Below are 19,401 nucleotides of genomic sequence, written 5' to 3' on the forward strand. Positions count from 1 at the left end.
CTTAAACTCAACACAAATCTTCAGCGACTGACATACTGATGAAACCGGTGGCTAAATACTTTTAACTCAAAAAAACCGTGTCTTTACCTGGTTTACTTGCAAAGAATGAAATTCGTCCTAATTTTATTTTGAATGGCGTTGAAGTGAAGAGCTTTAAGTCTCATAAATACCTCGGTGCAACACTGCAGGAAAATGGAAAATGGAATGAACATGTTCGAGACATCATTTGCAAATGTAACAAAATGTTAAGCATAATGATCCGGACGGAAAAAGCTGTTAGCAGAAAATGCTTAGTTAATATATATTTCAGTACTGTCCCATCAGCCATGGAATATGCTATGTTGTTTTTGACAATTGTTTAAACCTCATTTAGAACAAGTACAAACGTCTGCCAACGCTAATGTGCATTGGAGGCCCTCATCGCACTCCATACAGTACCCTCATTGAAGAGTTAAGTTCCGGACAACTTTATGCTCGTCGCCACAGGTTACTTCTGTTTTAATAGTTAACGACTTATCTGCCCCATATCTTCTACAGTCATGTTCAGTCAGAAACAGTGATGCACACCATTTGTACACGCTAAGAAATATCTACGCGAAAAATTTAGTACTCCTTATAACTGTTTTAACAACCACATGTCCATTTTGAGTTGTAAAATCTTAACAGAGTGCCCATACTTCGCCGCTCCTATGAAGCACATGCTTGTAGACATAACAGAAACCATGTGTCCAGCAGGTCATCAAACTTTTTCCTGATTCACACACCTCGAAATACAAATATAAAGCTTCATGTTTTGAATATGAAGATAATATGGAGTTATCAGATAATATGAAATTATTTCAAACAGTGCACAATTACCTCTCGGCCACCATCAAATTCAGCCATTCTTAAAAACAATGTTCGCAGTTGGTATTACATTTTACATAATATGCTAGTATTCCTGTATGGACAGGCACATGTACCTATATAGACAATACTCTTTATTTATCCCAACCTATAAGGTTTAACCATTCAATCACAATCTATCACAATTACCATTTTGAATATCCGTAAGGCTTAAAGCGTCCATTTAGTACTTTATTTTTACTTATTTTACAAACAGATACTTTGGACACATATGTGTTTGCACATCATTGTAAACTAGTATATATTATTTTCTAAATGTTATAATTTAATGGAAATTATGTTGTTGGGGAAAACACCCCAAGGGCTCTGGGCAACCCTCTATAAATAAAAACGGATTAAATTAAATTAAATTAGTACAACATCCCGGTTTCCTCCCACCAAAATTGCTGGCCGCCGTCAATTCTTCAGCATAAGGCCTTGTATTAATTCAACACAAGATAGAGTTGTTTAAATGTGACACAAGATTGTTTAAAATGAAACGATGAACTTCAATAAACCTCCACCTTCTTAATCAATTTCCTTCGAAAAGCGAAGAAAGAGAAGTGAAGAAAGCTCTGTAAAACCGGTCAGTTTTTATAGCGTTCTAGTTCTTCTGGTTTCATCTTCCTACATGTGAGAATTTTCAAAAACTAGACTGTGGTATACCGTGCTAACAGACTATCAGCAAACTGATGAAAGTCGATTTTAGCATTGAACCAATTGCGCTCCATGTAGCAGTGCTAGTACTGAGAACAGTACAAGCGTACTATCCGCCAGTCAACGAGGGAACAACATAACGGGTCTGATATGATAATTAAACAATTGAAAGTCCAGATCGTAAACAAGCTGGATTTGTTTCATTATTTTGGGTGAAACAGTTTTATATGCATTTATCATTGCCTGTTGTCGTTGCTCTTTTCGTTGTTCTGCGGTAGGTGGATTTTGGTGGTAAGCCTCCATGGCCATCTTTAAAAATCCTTCACGAGTCGTGTTTTCATTGATGCGCTGTTCAGGAAAGCCCTGAGAAGTATGGATGTAGCCTTGGTTTATGTATGATGTCCACATTCTCCGACAAAAGTCTTTACGGGACATGCACTTAGCAACTTTACTCCAGGACATGTCAATTGTCTGGTTCATGCCATCGCGTGCTACCATTTCCTTCGTTGTTGTTAGGTTCACCAATCCGCTGATGCCAACTGTGTCCATCACGTAGTCCCTGTCATCGGAGAAGGTTTCCTGCTTACCGATGATGTGGTAATCAAATGTACACGGGTGACAGAGTTTGCTGATGGGATACCAGTGTTCATCTCCACCTTTAACCACTGGACTACTGGATACCTTAAGGGCATACCTTAAGAATTCTTCAAAAGTTAAGTCATGGCCACATAGTCGAGAATGCCTTGTCGCGTTTCTTCGCACTAATCCCATTATTTTGCGTCCATTCGAATACCAAAAGTCGCCGAGATAAAATTTATCCACATAAGCAGAATATAGCCTGGAATATGGATCTCGGGCAAACATCACGCGAGTGGCTTCAGACAAGAATTTATAGGCGGCATCAAATCTTGGAATCTTCAAAACGGAATCGACCACATTTTCCTTATGAGCTTGATTCTTGGTAAACTCAAATATATTTGTCTTGTTTTTTTGTAAAGCTAGAAACAGTCTTTTCCAAAAGGTGCAGCCCACTTTGGGCACGAAACAAATTGCGAATTTGCGCGAACGGGCGACAAGGAAACGACCTCGGGTGTCCTGTGTGCTTGTTGGGCGGCCTAGCGCATCGCACATGTTTCGCACACGTGTAACCCGTTCTGAGTTCCTCGCTTGTATCACGCTGGAGGCCTCAGCTGTTGTTGTCAGTCGCCCGTTCCAATCAGCCTGGAATGAAAAATGTACTGTTGAAAAACAAGTAATGGACAGGTAATGGCAAAACCACTTATTTCAAAGTATTATATAGTCATACTTAGGCATTTTTAAATTTCACGGCGACTGTCAGTTTGGTTGGTGGAGGAAAACCTCACTGCCCGCGATAAACCAAATACCTTTCTCAAGCCACTGATGATCTTATCCATGTGTGATGTACACGCTTGCGCGGCATATTGGTTGGTAACAAATGGTAGTAAATGTAAAGGTTTGGTAAGGACCCCACAAGCGTCCACCAGGGCCAAGAACGAGGGTGAAATCTAGACATGCCCTGCTCCAGGCTAGCTGGCACCTCCTCAGCCAGAGGTTAATATCAGATCACCTTTCCATTCGTTGTTTAAGATGAGCTAGGTATCAGGTAAAATATGATTATTGTAGTGAAAACTGGAGACATTTGGTTTCCTTCATGAATTGGTGATTGTTTTGGAAATGGCTCTTGGGATTATCGACTACTTGGCATATAAATGCCACTTAGATTAGCGGCTTTCAGTGCAATTATGTGCATCAGGATGTCAGATCACGCAGGGCATAAGTAGAGTTTATGAAATAATAATAATAAACACATTAAGACTGAGTGCAAAACTCGTTTTTGTATCACATCGTTACCTATTTACGGGTTTTTGCAGAGAATTTATTCTATACTCAGAGAATGTGGTAACTGCAACTGATGTGTTAACGTGCTACATATTTATACATGTATAGTGAGTTCATCTGAGCAATTAAGCGTACGTAAACACCTTCAGATACACAATGGGAGACAAGCCTACAGAGAACAACACAGAGCTAGTAAACATGCTAATGATAGAATTCAGGGATAGAATCAGTACAGAGGTATAAAAGGTACATGAAAAGGTGCTATAGAATGAGGAGTACGGTTTGAATGAAAAAGAAGAAAGACAAAGACATGCCAAACAAATTCGGGCATAGTTTCTATTTTTAATAACCCCTCTATTTTATACATATTTTCCGTCATTAATCGGAATTATTCGGAAATGACATCGTCAAGGAACATACTGGGAACGCGTGACCGGCCTCGCGCCCCAATTCAGCCCGCCCCCCCCCCCCCCCCCAACAAAGTTGTTTTCACAGCTCTCACAACAGCGATAAGGTGGTACACTGTACACAGTCTGGGGTTTCTTATCCTATATATAATGACTCGTTTATTCCTCGCTTGAAGTCAATTGTGCTACATCATAATATTAGCCTTCCCAGTTTTGCCTGATGATGGAGGAAGTTCTCTCCAACAATGTGCATACCTGTATATACTGCATTCCTGCATAAACCATGATTCAGCAGGTGAACAAAGCACTCTAGAGGCCTTGTCTCTTTGCATTGTTTTAATGTGTTTGTGTATTAAAAGCCGGTTCGCAATTGCAATGTCGGCCATGAGAGTTTCAGCCATTGCTAAATACTGGCTTGGAATTATTCAGTCGCAAGACAGACGTCCTTGGTAAAACGTGCACACATTGTGTCACTGAATGATAATCAATTATGATATAATCTTAAGTGGGTATCAAAGTTACACGATTTATTTGATTCTCTGGGACCTAGTTATGCCTTGTACGGCCAGTAGGTAGTGTTCATGTCACTTGTAAAGCTACGCGTAAATGATGTATTTATACAACATTAGCAGGGACGACTCTAAACTATGAGTTGAGCAAACTTCTTTTTGGATTCATGTAGTTTCTGTATACAGCCATTCATAAAGAAGTTTAGGCTGGTAATAGCCAGGATATTTATTTATTTATTTATTTATTTATTTATTTATTTATTTATTTATTTATTTATTTATTTGATTGGTGTTTTAGGGTGTACTCAAGAATATTTCACTTATACGACGGCGGTCGGCATAATGGTGGGAGGAAACCGGGCAGAACCATCCGCAGGTTGCTGGAAGACCTTCCCACTTACGGCCTTAGCTAGGATAAAAACTTCTTCTCATAGTTTACACATCGAAACTGGGAGGTGGAACAAACCTAACAAACTTTCTGTTGACGACGAAAGGAATGTTGTTTCAAGGCGAATATCATGAACTACTTTTTTCTCCATTGTATAAAAATCATAGAGAGAAATACATTTCCCAGTATTATACTGTCAATCTAGTTAGAAGAAAATTTGTTTTGAACTGCTGACTACAACTACTGTACAATAGTTACGACGCTTGGCACTGTTTCTTGACAAATCATTTAGATTAATGGAGTCTCAAAGTCTTTATTAACTCGCACATAATGCATCATATGTTTCTTGACAGTTGTATTTAGATGTTAAAAATGTTGATGTCTAAAACCAGAGGGATTCATGTAATTGCCGTTAAAGTAACTGCATGTTGCTTCACCTGATTCTGTTTAAGCAATGCTGGTAGATAACGTAAAAGTTTCCACGTTTTAAGCCAGTTACATATGAATGGTTGAAATAATATCATAACTTAGATAGCCTGAAAAGAAGGCGGATTTGGCACTGTGTTCGCGTGTGTTTTACTCCCTTACGCTGATGTTTTTTTGTATTGTAAAGAAATAATGATGCTGCTCAAAATGTGTGTACTCGCGTTGTTCATGAACAGTTCTGTGAGGCCTCTTTTTATCGGCGTCTCTGTACCCATGTCTAAGTACAATGCCGCAGTGGTTTCAGAGATTCAGAGTGGGATCAACGGGTTCAGGATATCCTTCGCCGTCTGTTATCACTTATCTGTCAAACAGATTCGCCCCCTGTTATTACTTACCTGTCAAACAGATTCGCCGTCTGTTATTACATATCTGTCAAACAGATTCGCCCCCTGTTATTATTTACCTGTCAAACAGATTCGCCGCCTGTTATTACTTACCTGTCAAACAGATTCGCCGCCTGTTATGACTTATGTGTCAAACAGATTCGCCACCTGTTATGACTTATGTGTCAAACAGATTCGCCACCTGTTATTACTTATCTGTCAAACAGAGTCGCCACCTGTTATTACTTACCTGTCAAACAGATTCACCGCCTGTTATGACTTATCTGTCAAACAGATTCGCCACCTGTTATTACTTATCTGTCAAACAAATTCGCCGCCTGTTATTACTTATCTGTCAAACAGATTCGCCACCTGTTATTACATATCTGTCAAACAGATTCGCCACCTGTTATTACTTATCTGTCAAACAGATTCGCCGCTTGTTATTACTTATCTGTCAAACAGATTCGCCGCCTGTCATAACTTATCTGTCAAACAGATTCGCCGCCTGTTATTACTTACCTGTCAAACAGATTCGCCGCCTGTTATTACTTACCTGTCAAACAGATTCGCCGCTTGTTATGACTTATGTGTCAAACAGATTCGCCACCTGTTTATTACATATCTGTCAAACAGGTTCGCCACCTGTTATTACTTACCTGTCAAACAGATTCGCCGCCTGACATGACTTTCTGTCAATCAGATTCGCCGCCTGTTATTACTTACCTGTCAAACAGATTCGCCGCCTGTTATTACTTACCTGTCAAACAGATTCGCCACCTGTAATGACTTATCTGTCAAACAGATTTGCCGCCTGTTTTTACTTACCTGTACAGGTGTTCCATCACGCTGTTGTAAATACTGTCTTAACGATCCTGAAATGAAATCATAAACTATAAATATAACAATCGCTATGGAAATGCTATAATTACTCAAAAGTCTACAGTTGTATTGTCATTATGTATTATCATTTATATATCACGCTTGGCAAAAGATATATTTGGACGACAGTCAGAATAAACCTCTGGCTGAGGTAAATTGACAAAAGGCCGTATTTCACCAGTTGTGTGTGGCAACTTGCCAGCTATCACACTGTCGTCCCAGCTCTGGTTATACTCTTTATGCTGTATGTCTGCAGTTATATTGTAGCAAGTTATTACATCCTGGTTTATGGGATGGAGTAATATTATATACGTGGAAGCCAGCATGACCTGAAATTAAACTCACAGCGATCGCATTGATGAGACTCCTGAGTTATTATGCTGTGCTGGGAACCTTAGTTAATTTAAACAGCCGCTCTCTTGTACATAGGGTTGAACAATAACAGGTGTGGTGGACCGTGATAGACCATGCAGAACGTGTTCAGTACGTACATCTATGGTAACTTTTTCAGAGGAAATGTGGACAAGCACTCGTGGGCTTTAAAAACGCCAGTATATAATGATAACAATATAATGCGTAGTTTTTCTTTGTCATAGTGTCTAGTCCTAAATAAGGAATAATTTCTTATACTCTAAGTTGTAACCGGGTCACTGTGATTTTCGTCACCTAAAAACCTGACTGCCGAATAAGTGAATAATTCTTGAACAGAAAGTTTCACGATAGGTCAATCATTCCTCTATAGAATTATGTTCTCGCTCCAGTCTATATCGACCCATAACCTCTCTGACACAAGTTCGAATCCACATCTCACGGGTTCGGCTGCACGTGCATATACATGTATGTAACTCTCATTTGAGTCGCATAGCCACAAGAGTTACAATGCGAAACTTTCTAATGTGTTGCAATGGTCGAAGAAGCATATTTTTCGCGTCATTTCTTTAAACATAAGCAACGCCTGCACCCACAACTGTCAATGGTAGTTGTAAACTGTTTCCGATCACTAATACCGCGAAGAGAAATCATTATTTTAGGTTTCTGAAAGTTTTCACACTCTTCTTTTACCCCAGACTTTTGTGAACAGTTACTGCCAAAGGCTTCATTTTAGGCAAGGTGCCAGACTGAAATACAACACTTTGGCGCGGAGGCGGAGTAAAATAGCCTTCGACTCATTCGATGTTTCGGTTTGTAACTCTCATGGCTGCGCCAGTCGAATCAGAGTTTCTTGTTTGCAACTAGATTGGCTGTAGCTTTAAGGCATAAGGTATATCTTGCGAACGCTATAGGCTCTTGTATTTTCCCCATTCACAAACCTGTGTGTGTGCGCATGGAAGAAAGATTCTTAAAACGTGAATGTATGCCTTTTTACGTACGGTAGTGTTTATCAAATCCTTCTGTCATACGACGAAGACGAATCATTAGATATATGTACATATACTGTGCCCTCTTGTTTCAGGGCGGGTCCATGACGCTAAAGGGCTGCCGAAGACACTAGGCATGACACCCCACCCAATCACAGTATACTGACAACGGGACAACCAGCCCCGTTTCCCTGCTCTAACCTACTGGTGCTGAGCCCCAAGCGAGACAGCAGCAAGTACCATTTTTAAACGAGTCATGTAAGTTCCATTTTTGAAAATGAAAATTACATTATGAGTTAAATAAATTTTATATAATGGGTCACAAATTACATATCCTGTTTATTCCATAATATATTTTGAGCGGATTTAATATTTGACACTTGAAAGATAAGACAACGTCTGTTTGTATTGACAAGAACGTAAATAAGATGCCTGCTGACATCGAATTGCGTGAAACGGTTTGGACAAATTCATACTCTCCCGCTTTACAGTATAGTTCTAGAAAACATTGAGGGATCTGTGGTTTCCGTTGACAGAATACGCGACACAATCCATTAGCAGGGCATATGCGACAAGGGGATCAAATATAGTATTAGAATTGTTTCTCGATGTTGTCAGCACTCCAAACCAGGTATTTATCGGAACACTCGGAATACACTGGGAACACATTCGCTTGGGACTTAGAGACAAAGAAAATACTAAATTGAAATACGTATGACACAAAAAACCATTAAAAACTGTCCAGGAAAATAGCTGGATTTATTCTTTTTACAGTTTGTTTAATGCATTGGAATATTTTATTCTATGGTGGCTTTTTCTGACCACAATGGAACCAGTGACGTCATATAAGCTTTTTGCGACTGAACAATATACATATAGATCTATGAATGCATTTTATGATTTGACCTTAAAACGAAGTATTTCAGGCAAAAAGTATATCTATGACGAAACCTATACCTCCTGGGTCAATTCAGGCCACCGTAGAATCTGATTTTTACTCTTAATTTTACTTGGTTAGAAAAATTCCAATACAGTAAACCCAGCTATTTTTCTGGAGATTTTTTTAAATTGCCTTTTCACTGACATATACTTCGTTTTAGAGGGAACTTTGCCTTGAAATGATTAATAAAACAGTGTCTACGATCTTTCTCTATTTTGGTTCCTTCTTGGACTCTTCCCTGTCATCGTACACGGACAAGAGATCACAGTCGTTTCAGGAAGCTGATTAATTTCGTGACATGGAAGTCTGATAAGGAGAAACGTTCTTGTCGTTGACGCATGATCATCGAACTTGTGTTTGTGGAAGCTTGCTTTACAGTGTCAAGCGCATAATTTTATGCACTGGCACAACAATCATTGCCAGTTTTATCTTGTTTTGCAAAGCTGAAATTTATACCAGTGGTTCTGGTGTATTTTTGGCTCGTCAACAGACACTGTCGGTAAAAGTGGCCCGGGGTGCCTATCAATGAAAATTCTGGTGACCAATCAGAACTTTGTATTATTCTCATAGTGTACGGGGATGATATCGAAATTTTGCATAACTGTTGATATTTCACTGACACTGACAAATTGTGGAATTTATTTCAATTTTTAATTATTTTTTTCACTGAGATTTAACGTCATATAGAATATTCAACCCAGTGAAGGAAGTCAGGTTTGTAGGTGTGGAGATATTGCATTTGCTATAAGTATAACCTCTAAATCGTTAGGTGGTAATATCCACTGTTTTTTTTTTTTTTTTTTTCATTTTTATTTTATTTTATTTTCTAATTTTTTGGTAGTAATTCTTGAAGGGGATTTAAATCAAATCAACACTTTGAAAACGTTGTGTCTTGCATTATTTATTTCTTTATTTAATAGATGATATTGTAATTGTTAGGATTAGAATTATTGTGTGTTTATAGCAAAGACGGGCAGTCAAACATTAACTCAGCAATGTTTTAGGGAAGGAGAAAGATTTGAAGCAGTGCCCCTTAACTTTAGAGCATATTTCGTCACGTGACCTGTCTGCCATGTTTGATTGTTTGAATGTGTTCATATTTGATATGCATGATCTCCAATCTAAGGCCAAAAATTATAATGCTTTTTTTTATATTTCCTTGATAGATGTAAATATGTCCGAAACGTATTTTTGTATGCTCTTTTCTTGCAACCAGTGCATACAAAGTTACATCAAAACTATCCTGTCTGAAGTATTTGGTTATGCTGATTCCAAATTTGCAATTAAACCTGAACGGAAACTAGTGGTTTTCACCAGAAATGGAAAAAATCCAATGAAACTCAAACTGATAATGGATTTTTCGATATTCAGCAAATGAAAGGTTGATTTATATGTAAAATACCAGCCCAAGACTATTGGTAACCTTCGCGTATCTGTAAAATACATAGTTTTTCATTTTATTTTTGGATATTCATCATTTTGAAGACATCAAATTTTGCACCTTATCGTGTAAACCTGAGAGACCTGTTCCAAATTGTTGTTCGTGAACTGGCTTTGCCAGCTTGGACTCGGCTTCGCTGCTAGACCTGTCTGTACTTGTGTTCACAATGACGGTCTATTCAGGACATGGCGCAGTTCATCATTGACATATTTCTTTGCACCTAATACCCATTTTCCACAAGCCGACGGCCACTGTTAAATTCTACTCACATGTTTTCTAGTCTACCCTGGAGCAAACTTATATGAACCTCTAACGGTCTATTCAGGACATAGCGCAGTTCATCATTGACATTTTTCTTTGCACCTAATACCCATTTCCCAAAAGCCGACGCCCACAGTTATATTCTACTTATTTTTTCCAGTCTGTCCTGGCCCCAGCTGCTTTTAATCCTGAGGATCTGTTAAGGTCAAGACTCATCATTGACACTTTTCCTTGCACAAAATGCCCTTTTTCCACAAGCGGACGCCCACAATTCTATAGCATAATGCTCGACATGCATGCCTGTACATTGTGTGATATTCTCATCACAGTAAGATAGTAACCCCGCCTTTTACTTTCTTTAGGTGTACCTCCGTGTCATTTGAGGGGGGATACAACTCACTTTTCTCGTGGAAAGCAATAAAAATTCTGTTGAAACATATCGTTTTTTATGATCGTCTGTTTATTTGATGGTTGCTTGTTCATGCTGTACTCAAGAATTGTCGGTGCAACTCCAACATTTACCAAAATGTGTCTTATCATTCATTTCTCCAAACTGATAACGCCACAACTGGGTTTAATTAACTGGAGCTGTTATCTCCCACTTATCATTTTGGGCACGATCCATTTGGAGCTTTCAATTTGCTTTTAGTATAATTCTGCGATGTCGTCTTCAAGGATTGTCGACCTTCTTAATTCATGTTATTTCAAAGTTAAATTGACGCCATTTTCAATAGAGATGCTAGCTTTGGAGTGGTTTATGATGCTATGTGCTTTGTAACGGCACTGCACGTTTAATTGTGTGTATATCAATCGAATTTCAAAGCCAATATCACGGTATCCAAAGGTCAAATACTGATTTCACGTACATAAACAAAAACTTTTGTGTAGGGCTTACAGTAATATGCTGTGTAAAGGTCATAGCACTTGTTACTGAATAATTATGACGTCAACCGAGGCAATGAAATCTTCGCGTGGAAACAAAGTTTGTGAGTTATGATTTAGAAAAAGTATTCTAACTACATTTTCCTTGCAATATTGTGGACGTCCAACACATCAATGTGCAGAACTTGTCGAGTTACGTGTGCACTGACTGTATGTAACGAAGTGGTCATGAGTGATTTTAAAGAGAGCTGACCATAGGCGACAAGTTAAAAGAAACGGACTACATAGACTCTGTCTGAATTCTAACCGGTCTATGAAGAACACAATTCATGTAAGACTGAGGGCTTACATATACCCACTACCTGTCAAATATCGGCCTCAGTGGCCATTCATCTCAAAACAGGGCTTTAACTGTTCATATTTTAGGCCTGTTCCTGACATATAGATCTCAGCTAATACAAAAACATTAACTGAATCTGGAAATCATCTATATGAAGAAATTAGACTGAATTCAGGCAAAAACGGAATCATGCAAAGATAAGCAGTTTTCAAAGATAACGGAAAGGCGCAAGGAATGATTTAGGCGAATGAATTAAATCAGTATGCAAATCGTCAATTAGGCTATAGTTCATAAGCTGACCATCGTTAATCCAAATGCGTATCTCAGTAGCTCTTTGAATGCAACAATCTATGCAACGTGGCGATTTATTTCAACACGAGGAATACACGATATAAGCGAACTTAGACATGATTATAAAGGAGAGTGCCAGAAATTCTGGGAACTGTGACATCCCGCATTAATCGGCCGCGTAGTTCACTCAGGCCCCCTGACAAGTAAAATATTTTACCCACCGATAAAGTATTAAACAGGCCGACGGGCCAAACAACCAACCGATAGACTCTTAAACCCACCGACCGACAGATTGACTAACAGACTATTAAACAGACCTACCGACGAACTAATTGTCGCAGGTAAATACTTACCAAAGTTGACAGATAGGTAGACCAGCAAACACAGCCCGAAAACTATCGTGCCGACTTTTCGACCCCTGGTGAGATGGGGTCCCACACGCGGACACACCCTGATCATCTTTGCTTCCGTTACATAAACAACTCATCAATGTTAACGAGCTGTTCACTGTGCAAGAGGAAAAAAAAAACAATTTCGGAAAACCTTCCGCGAACGTGAGGTGTAGGTTGTTGTGCCCGAAACTATACAGCTTTGGAATAAAAGGCGTGGGGCCTCGCCCTTCACGGCTTGAATCATGTTAATTCGTAACTCCATCGACCTCCTTCACATTCGCTCCACCGCTCTTCCACAACCACACCCTGTCGTCTCAAATATTACTGTATAAAGCACAAAAAATACACATGCCTGTCTGTATTCTAAACTGAATATGAAGAATAAAGGCTTTGTACGACTGAAGGCTCGCTTATACCCAGCGTCAGTCGGCGGGCTTTCTTCTCAGTGCAAAACAGAGCTTTACCGTTTCATATTTTAGCACTATGCCCCACATAGAGATCTTGGTTCTGCTCCAGCGAATTAAGATGTCATTGTAAGAAATTTCAAGAATTTTTTTTTAAATTTTATTTTGACATTTTTAACCGCTTTCTGTCAGTTTGTGGATTTACCTCAAACCCCGTTTTTTCCCCGGGGCTCTAACCGGTTTCCTCCTACCATCAAGCTGCTCGTCATCATATATATGTCAAATATTCTTGAGTACGGTGAAAAATACCAATGAAATAAATAAATCAAAATCCGTTGGCTCTTGGTTGTGTCCTTTGGCATTCGTTACTGACGCAACATGTAGACACCTGCCGTCTTTGGTTCGTGGTAACAGTGCAAACAGCGTAAATATGTGCCGAAAAGACGGAATTTTTCAAGTTTATACCCACGAATATTATCCATCACACACAAGGTCCAGTGTACAGGAATGTCCTAAGTTTTAAGGTATTTTTTGTCATGTAAGGCGAGTTAGGCCGTGCAAAAATCTATAGGTGTCACGGCTATGTGCTCCACTTTACAAGGCGGAGAAACACGATTCATATCACGTTCTGCAGGTGACTTCGGTTACATTCGGCTCAAGAGCAAAGCGCACTTGAAAATGCCTTGTACGTCACCAAAAAAACTCATTGGTACAGTTTTTATATTTCTCGCTTGAATATATGTACTAAAGTGTCCATTGTCAGTGAATTTTTCATTCATGGCATTTTCACTGAAGCAACACTTTAATACAAAAAATATTTATTGAATCTAGGCGTCAAAACAGACGTACAGTTAAACCATAAAGGATGATGGACGTTCAGCGTGAATAATCGCAAGATCAATTTGCGAAACAACGTTCAACACAAACCATCAAACAACTAGAAAAGTATATGAAGAAATTAGGATGGATTCGTACAAAGTGAAGCAGTTAACGGTCTGCAAAGGTGGCGGAAAGTTGCAAGGAAGGCTCTGAGCATCTTAAATCAAAATATACATCGCAGTTGCATGCACTTCGAATGCGAACTGTCCATATATCCAACGTGGCGATCTACTTCAAGACGCTGAATACAAGGCTCCTAGCCCCGGGATAAGCGGAATTAGACTCAGTTATAAAGCAGAATGTCAGAGATTCTGGAGACTGCGATATCCCACAAGAAGTCGACCGCGTAGGCCACATCACAAGCGAAATATATTACGGACCGACCGATGGAACGATAGTCTATTAAACAGAACGGCTGACTGGCAGACCGACCGATAGGCCATTAAACAGACGAAGCGACCGATAGACTACACAGCAAAAAACTGCTAGGCATATACATGTTAAAATAAAAACGGCTATTTGACCACTCTAGTAGACATGTCAACATTTTTCTATAAAATACCAATGTTTTGGAGAAAACGTTGAAATGATTTACTGAAAACGTCAATGTTATAAAAATGATGTCAACCTATGTTTCAAGATACATGTAACTCCGTTCTGGATGAGAGGTCTGTGTTCAAATGAAAACTGCAAACTGTGTGTGTTTTTTTGGATACATGCCATGCGTCGTTAATATTTGCAGTGTATTAAACCGAACGACAGACTGATAAGCCATTAAATTACAGATTGACCGACCACTAGATATACTATTACACTGAAAAAAATAATCTGTTAAATTTAACAGAAAGTCTGTTGTCTGAGTGATGGTAGAATGTATTTTTCTATTGCGCAGCAGATTATTCTGTGAAATATTTCACGCATATGCTATTAATTCAACATAAATATTCCATTAGACTAACAAGATATTGTGTTTAATGCGACAGAATATTGCGTTATAATAAGGGAATACATTCTAGCATCACTCAGACATTTAAGAGACTTTCAGCTAAAATTAACAGATTATTTTTTGACCGATCGATAGACTATTAAACCGACCGACCGATCGACCGATAGGCCAATAAGCTATTAAACAGACAGTCCGATAAGTCGATAGACTATTAAACACACAGACAGAGCGGCTTAATGTCGCAGTTAGAAACTTACCAATGTTGATAGCTAGGCAGACCAGCAAACACAGCCCGAAAACTATCGTGACTTTTCGACCCAAGGTGAGGTGAGGTCCCATGCGCGGACACCCCCGAACCATCTTTGCTTCTATTACATTAACAGCTCGTCAACAGACTTAAACGTGACGTTAAACAGCGTTTGGGATAAGATGCTTTCCTGTGAAGTTTTTGACACTCTTCACACGAGAATAGGCCTACATCGTGACCACCGATTATAAAACACATTCGTACCTATGTAGGACTGACTTGACTAATGTGCCAGAATCACTGTGTTGGAATCGACACTTGGCAAGAATCTGTGTGACAATAATCTGGCTGATGTGTTCGACCATTCAGCACAAAATTCGTACCCCGTCATGCACCAATTCCTAAGCCGCAAAATTTTATAAGGGCACAGGGGTAACTTCACCTTCTTCACACTACACCAGACAGGAACAAAACTCTCTTTACAGTGTTATAAGAGTGGTATACAGAGTATAGGTTCTGGCGCACACCCCCCCCCCTTCCCCTTGCGTGTCTTGTTTGATAAGATCCAGTATTTTTAGGAGGATTGGAGATATTTTGTTTATGTGGAAAAGTCCTTCCAATTTAGCCAATGTTTCGTGGGTCGTGGGATATAGCTCAGTCGGCTGACAGAGGTGGGAAAGGCGCTGTGTGTAAGGGGTGTATTCATATACTACATTTACAAGGGGATGTTTGCTAGCTCAAATCCGGATTTGGTGTCCTGTATATGTAGTATATGAATGCGTTACCTGCATATGGCGCCGGGCTCTACGCACTTCTAAGGAATCTCTGCAACTTTCGACAGTTTCGGAGGCAGAGAGACCTTACCAAGGGGTGTTGTAGATGGCCCAAAGGTAGTGGGATGTGTCAGCGCCAATTAACCCCCCTAACGGTGGGTCGCTAGCGCAAAAAATCCGGAGCCCGCCGTTAGGGTGGTGATTAATTGGTAAGCCAGGCCTTTTGCTTTTTTGGACCATGGGTTCGAGCCCCACACTGGGCAGATTTTTTTTTACCCCCGGGCACCAGGCTAGCCAGACACCCGTCCACCCGTCCAACTGGACGGGCAATCCAGCCAAAAGGGGTATTTTTGACGGGCAAAATTTTGAATCAACATTTTTTTTACGGCAAGTCCCAGCCCACAGACCAGTACACTGTTTCAAAGTGTATTAACATTATATGTATGTACACTAGATTGTGAATATTTTTCTAACATGTAACTTTTCAAAGTGTATTCATATATGTATTCAGGTGACAGAAATGATGTTTGACATGCACTACTGTGCCCAGAGTCAATTTCTCGACATGGATATGTGACTGATAGTACATGTATTTGAATTGTTTCTTGTTTTTTGTATTTTACAAAGTTTATTTCTACCTACTGTGACTTAGGTGCTCAAATCGTATGGTGCCACTACTCTTTTAGTGAGTGACAGTCACAGATTCAGTGGTGATAATTTTGCCTGTTCTCAGTCTCAGTTGTAAGAGCTATGTATACTGTATTCTAATTTGGTTCCGTTGCATGTGAAGTAGTGTAACTGTGAGTGACATGCACCTGCTGTGCCAAATTACCATGCATTTTGATTGTTTTCCTTTTTGTGTATTTTATTGTTTATTTATTTCTACCTCCTGATTCACAGCATTCACACTTGAACTGCTGCGCCAAATTGCCATTGTTTTACTTGCATCTGTATTGAATTGTGTATTTTACAGTTCAATTTGTTTTTCTACCTCCTGTTTCACACTTGGTTGTCCAAAGCATAACAGATTGTAACCTTACAGAGTTTAATATAAAATTTATGTAGTATTTTTAGTGATTCGCACTCAGTGTCAGTCATTGGTGGGAAAAGTGTGATATATTGGGTGCCCCTAAAAACTGTCAATTTCTTGGGGTCCAATAGTAATACATTATTTCCAGTGATATAATAGCAATTAAAGCTATTAAAAGGCCTTGGTTTTCAATGATACAGTGGCGATAAAATGTCTCCGGCGGCAGACCCCTGCTTATTTACGGCAGCCCCCAAACCGCGATTTCGGCCGCGATCTATAAGCTGTTTTTTTCGTGCTTTCATCGATCTCTACGGCGTTGAATGCCTTACAAGACTTAGCGCGTATCTCCTGCTTCAGATCAGAGTAGTTCTTGAGCTCCTGAACGACTTGCTTGAACTCTACGTCCGAAATAACACCATCAGATAATGCCGTAGATACCTGCGTACGGATGCTGTTAAGTTTGGCCTCAGCCAACAGCCGTATATCGTTATGTTTCTTGGCCTTTGCGTGAAGTCGGCGGCTAACGAATTTTCCGGCGATATTTAAGACACCGCAAACTAGGGCCGCAGCTTCCATGGCCAAGACAGCAGGGGCTGCAATTATTGTTGAGAGTAGTCCCACGCCTGCAACCCCTAGTCCCAAACCGGCCGTGAGCATGGCCGAATCAAGGGCCTCGGCGGCTAAGACACCGCGCCGGTACTTTTTGTACAAGGCCCGACGGAGATCTCGCTCAGATTCAAGCTGATTCTGTATTTCGCTGATATACTGCAGACGATGGGCGTGCGCCAAGCTCTCCGGCGGCGCGGTCGGGGCCAAGGGGTTTTCAACCATAATCGTCGTCGCGGTCGGGGCCAAGGGATGGTCATCCGTAATCGTCGGCGCCGCGCCCTCCGGCGGCAAGGGGTTTTCATCCGTGATCGCCGGGTACAGTCGTCCCATATTGTCCGTCCTACAAATCAATAACATCGGTAAACTCTAAATCGTCATCGGGACTACTAACACGAAAGCTGCGAAGTCTTATACCGGACTCTAAATAGATGTCATTGAGATTGAAAACGCCCCCTGCAAAGACCCATATATCCTCAAGAGAGCTCCGGATGACTGGGTCGCCCTGGGCCTGTAATTTGATCATAAGTCTGAGCTCCTTTCCATCGTGCTCTGCAGGCCACTTTAGTCTCACCCCGGTAATCATGGAGGAACGGCGCTGAGAGGCCGCGCCAAGAATGATGTTGAAGATAAGTATAGATCCAGGGTTTATTCGTAGCATGGCCATAGATATGGGTTGCGCGCTAAGACGCACGGTCTCTACACCCGGCGCCGCAGATAGTGTGAAGTAACGTCCTCCACCCAAAGTTATATGACAGTAGCTGGTTGGCACCCACGACACGAAAGAGGTTCCGGAGTTTAAAACTTTTTTCACCCGGGCCCCGGTGGTCTGGACCGTCATTGGGGTCACCTTCACATCTACAAACCAATCGGGGTCGCGAGCTCTGGTAAGAACGAAGCGGTCTTCAAGGCGAATTAATGAGAGTTTTTGTTCTTCAATCACCTCAGACGGTGACCTGCGCTCTTGCTCTACAGAGGATGAGACATCTTGAAGGGAAGCAAACGTGGCAGGTTCTGCTTGCCCCCCCAACTCCCCCCCCCCCCGCAATCTTTTTGCGGTTGTACTTGCCACTTTGAAACTCGAAGGCGTAGATTTTACCTTCCTGGCCTTGAAGTTCGAACTCCGACACATCAGCCAAGTCGCTTAAAGACAGGCACGCAGACCTGGGACCGGCTGCGTCCACCATACTCATTGTATTTCTAGGGTAGCACTGAGGTACCTTACATTAATATACTTGCCGTCTTTGTCTAAAAGTGCCACGGTCAAGTGCGTTATATAGTCGGCGCGCTAGGTTTTGTACTGTGGGTTGGGAAATGAAACCGTCTTCCCGCAGTTAATCCCTTCACCAGTCACGGCGATGGCTTTAAGTAGTGTGGAACCGCCACCGAAATCTGAGGTTATTCTCACGTTTTCTGAGGTGCTCAGATCATCTAAATGCACGAAGACTTCTTTGTGTGAGACCAAGTTAGGTAGCTTTTCACCCTCCATAGTCCCCCCTATGGGAGTCATCCCGTCGGAGAACCCTAAGATGGGAGCAAGCTCTTGGAGTATTATGAAGGTATTTCTAGGGAGGGTAAGGACTAAGCGGCCCGTGGCTTCATTCAATCCCAGAAAAGCCCCATGCGGGCGGAATATGTCCTTGTCCAGCGTACAGACATTGTAGTAGCCCGTCGGTACTTCAACACGTTTGCCCTCAAGCAAGAAGCCCACTCCGGAGGGGATATTCACCCAGGCCGGGTAGAATGTTATCTCGCGAAGGGCGGTTTTAAGGCGGCCGTCGAGGTTGTTAAGGGCATGAGGCAGCGTGTGCTGTGCCCCATTTAGAATGTCAGTCAATGTGATGAACATCTTAGCCACGATGAACAGCGAGGCTTACAGGTTCAATAGAGAGGCCACTTACATGGCCGGGGCATTTCATATTATCCAAACCCACGCAGAGCAGCTCACGCGATTTGACATCTACATCGATGAAAAGAAGGCCTTTCCAGTCCAGTTCACAGATGTGTTGGCCAAGTACCGGCTGCCAAAGGTAACCAGCAATGACATTGTTCGGGCCTGGAACACCGATCCTATGCAATTTTGGCAGAACCAATTGAACTTCGCGGTCTGGTGCGCAACCACGGGCTGTGGCGTATCTGCAAAAGACCATCTTCTCGCCCCCGACCAATGAATAAGGGCCCTGTACACGTTCCATGTGTATTACCAAGTTAGGC

General features: G+C 41.0%; 1 protein-coding gene across 1 annotated transcript; it reads right to left on the minus strand.

Moving 5' to 3' along the window:
* Positions 1 to 682: 682 nt before the first annotated feature.
* On the minus strand, positions 683 to 14,891 carry LOC135475796 (carbohydrate sulfotransferase 11-like). Its single transcript, XM_064755736.1, has 3 exons — positions 14,789 to 14,891; positions 6,344 to 6,390; positions 683 to 2,763 (listed from the first exon to the last, which is right to left on the minus strand). Exons 1-3 carry the CDS (start codon positions 14,889 to 14,891, stop codon positions 1,663 to 1,665), a joined length of 1,251 nt encoding a protein of 416 aa, XP_064611806.1. The 3' UTR covers positions 683 to 1,662.
* Between the last annotated feature and the right edge of the window lie 4,510 nt (positions 14,892 to 19,401).

Source organism: Liolophura sinensis, chromosome 9 (genome assembly GCF_032854445.1).
Source record: "Liolophura sinensis isolate JHLJ2023 chromosome 9, CUHK_Ljap_v2, whole genome shotgun sequence".
Lineage (NCBI taxonomy): Eukaryota > Metazoa > Mollusca > Polyplacophora > Chitonida > Chitonidae > Liolophura > Liolophura sinensis.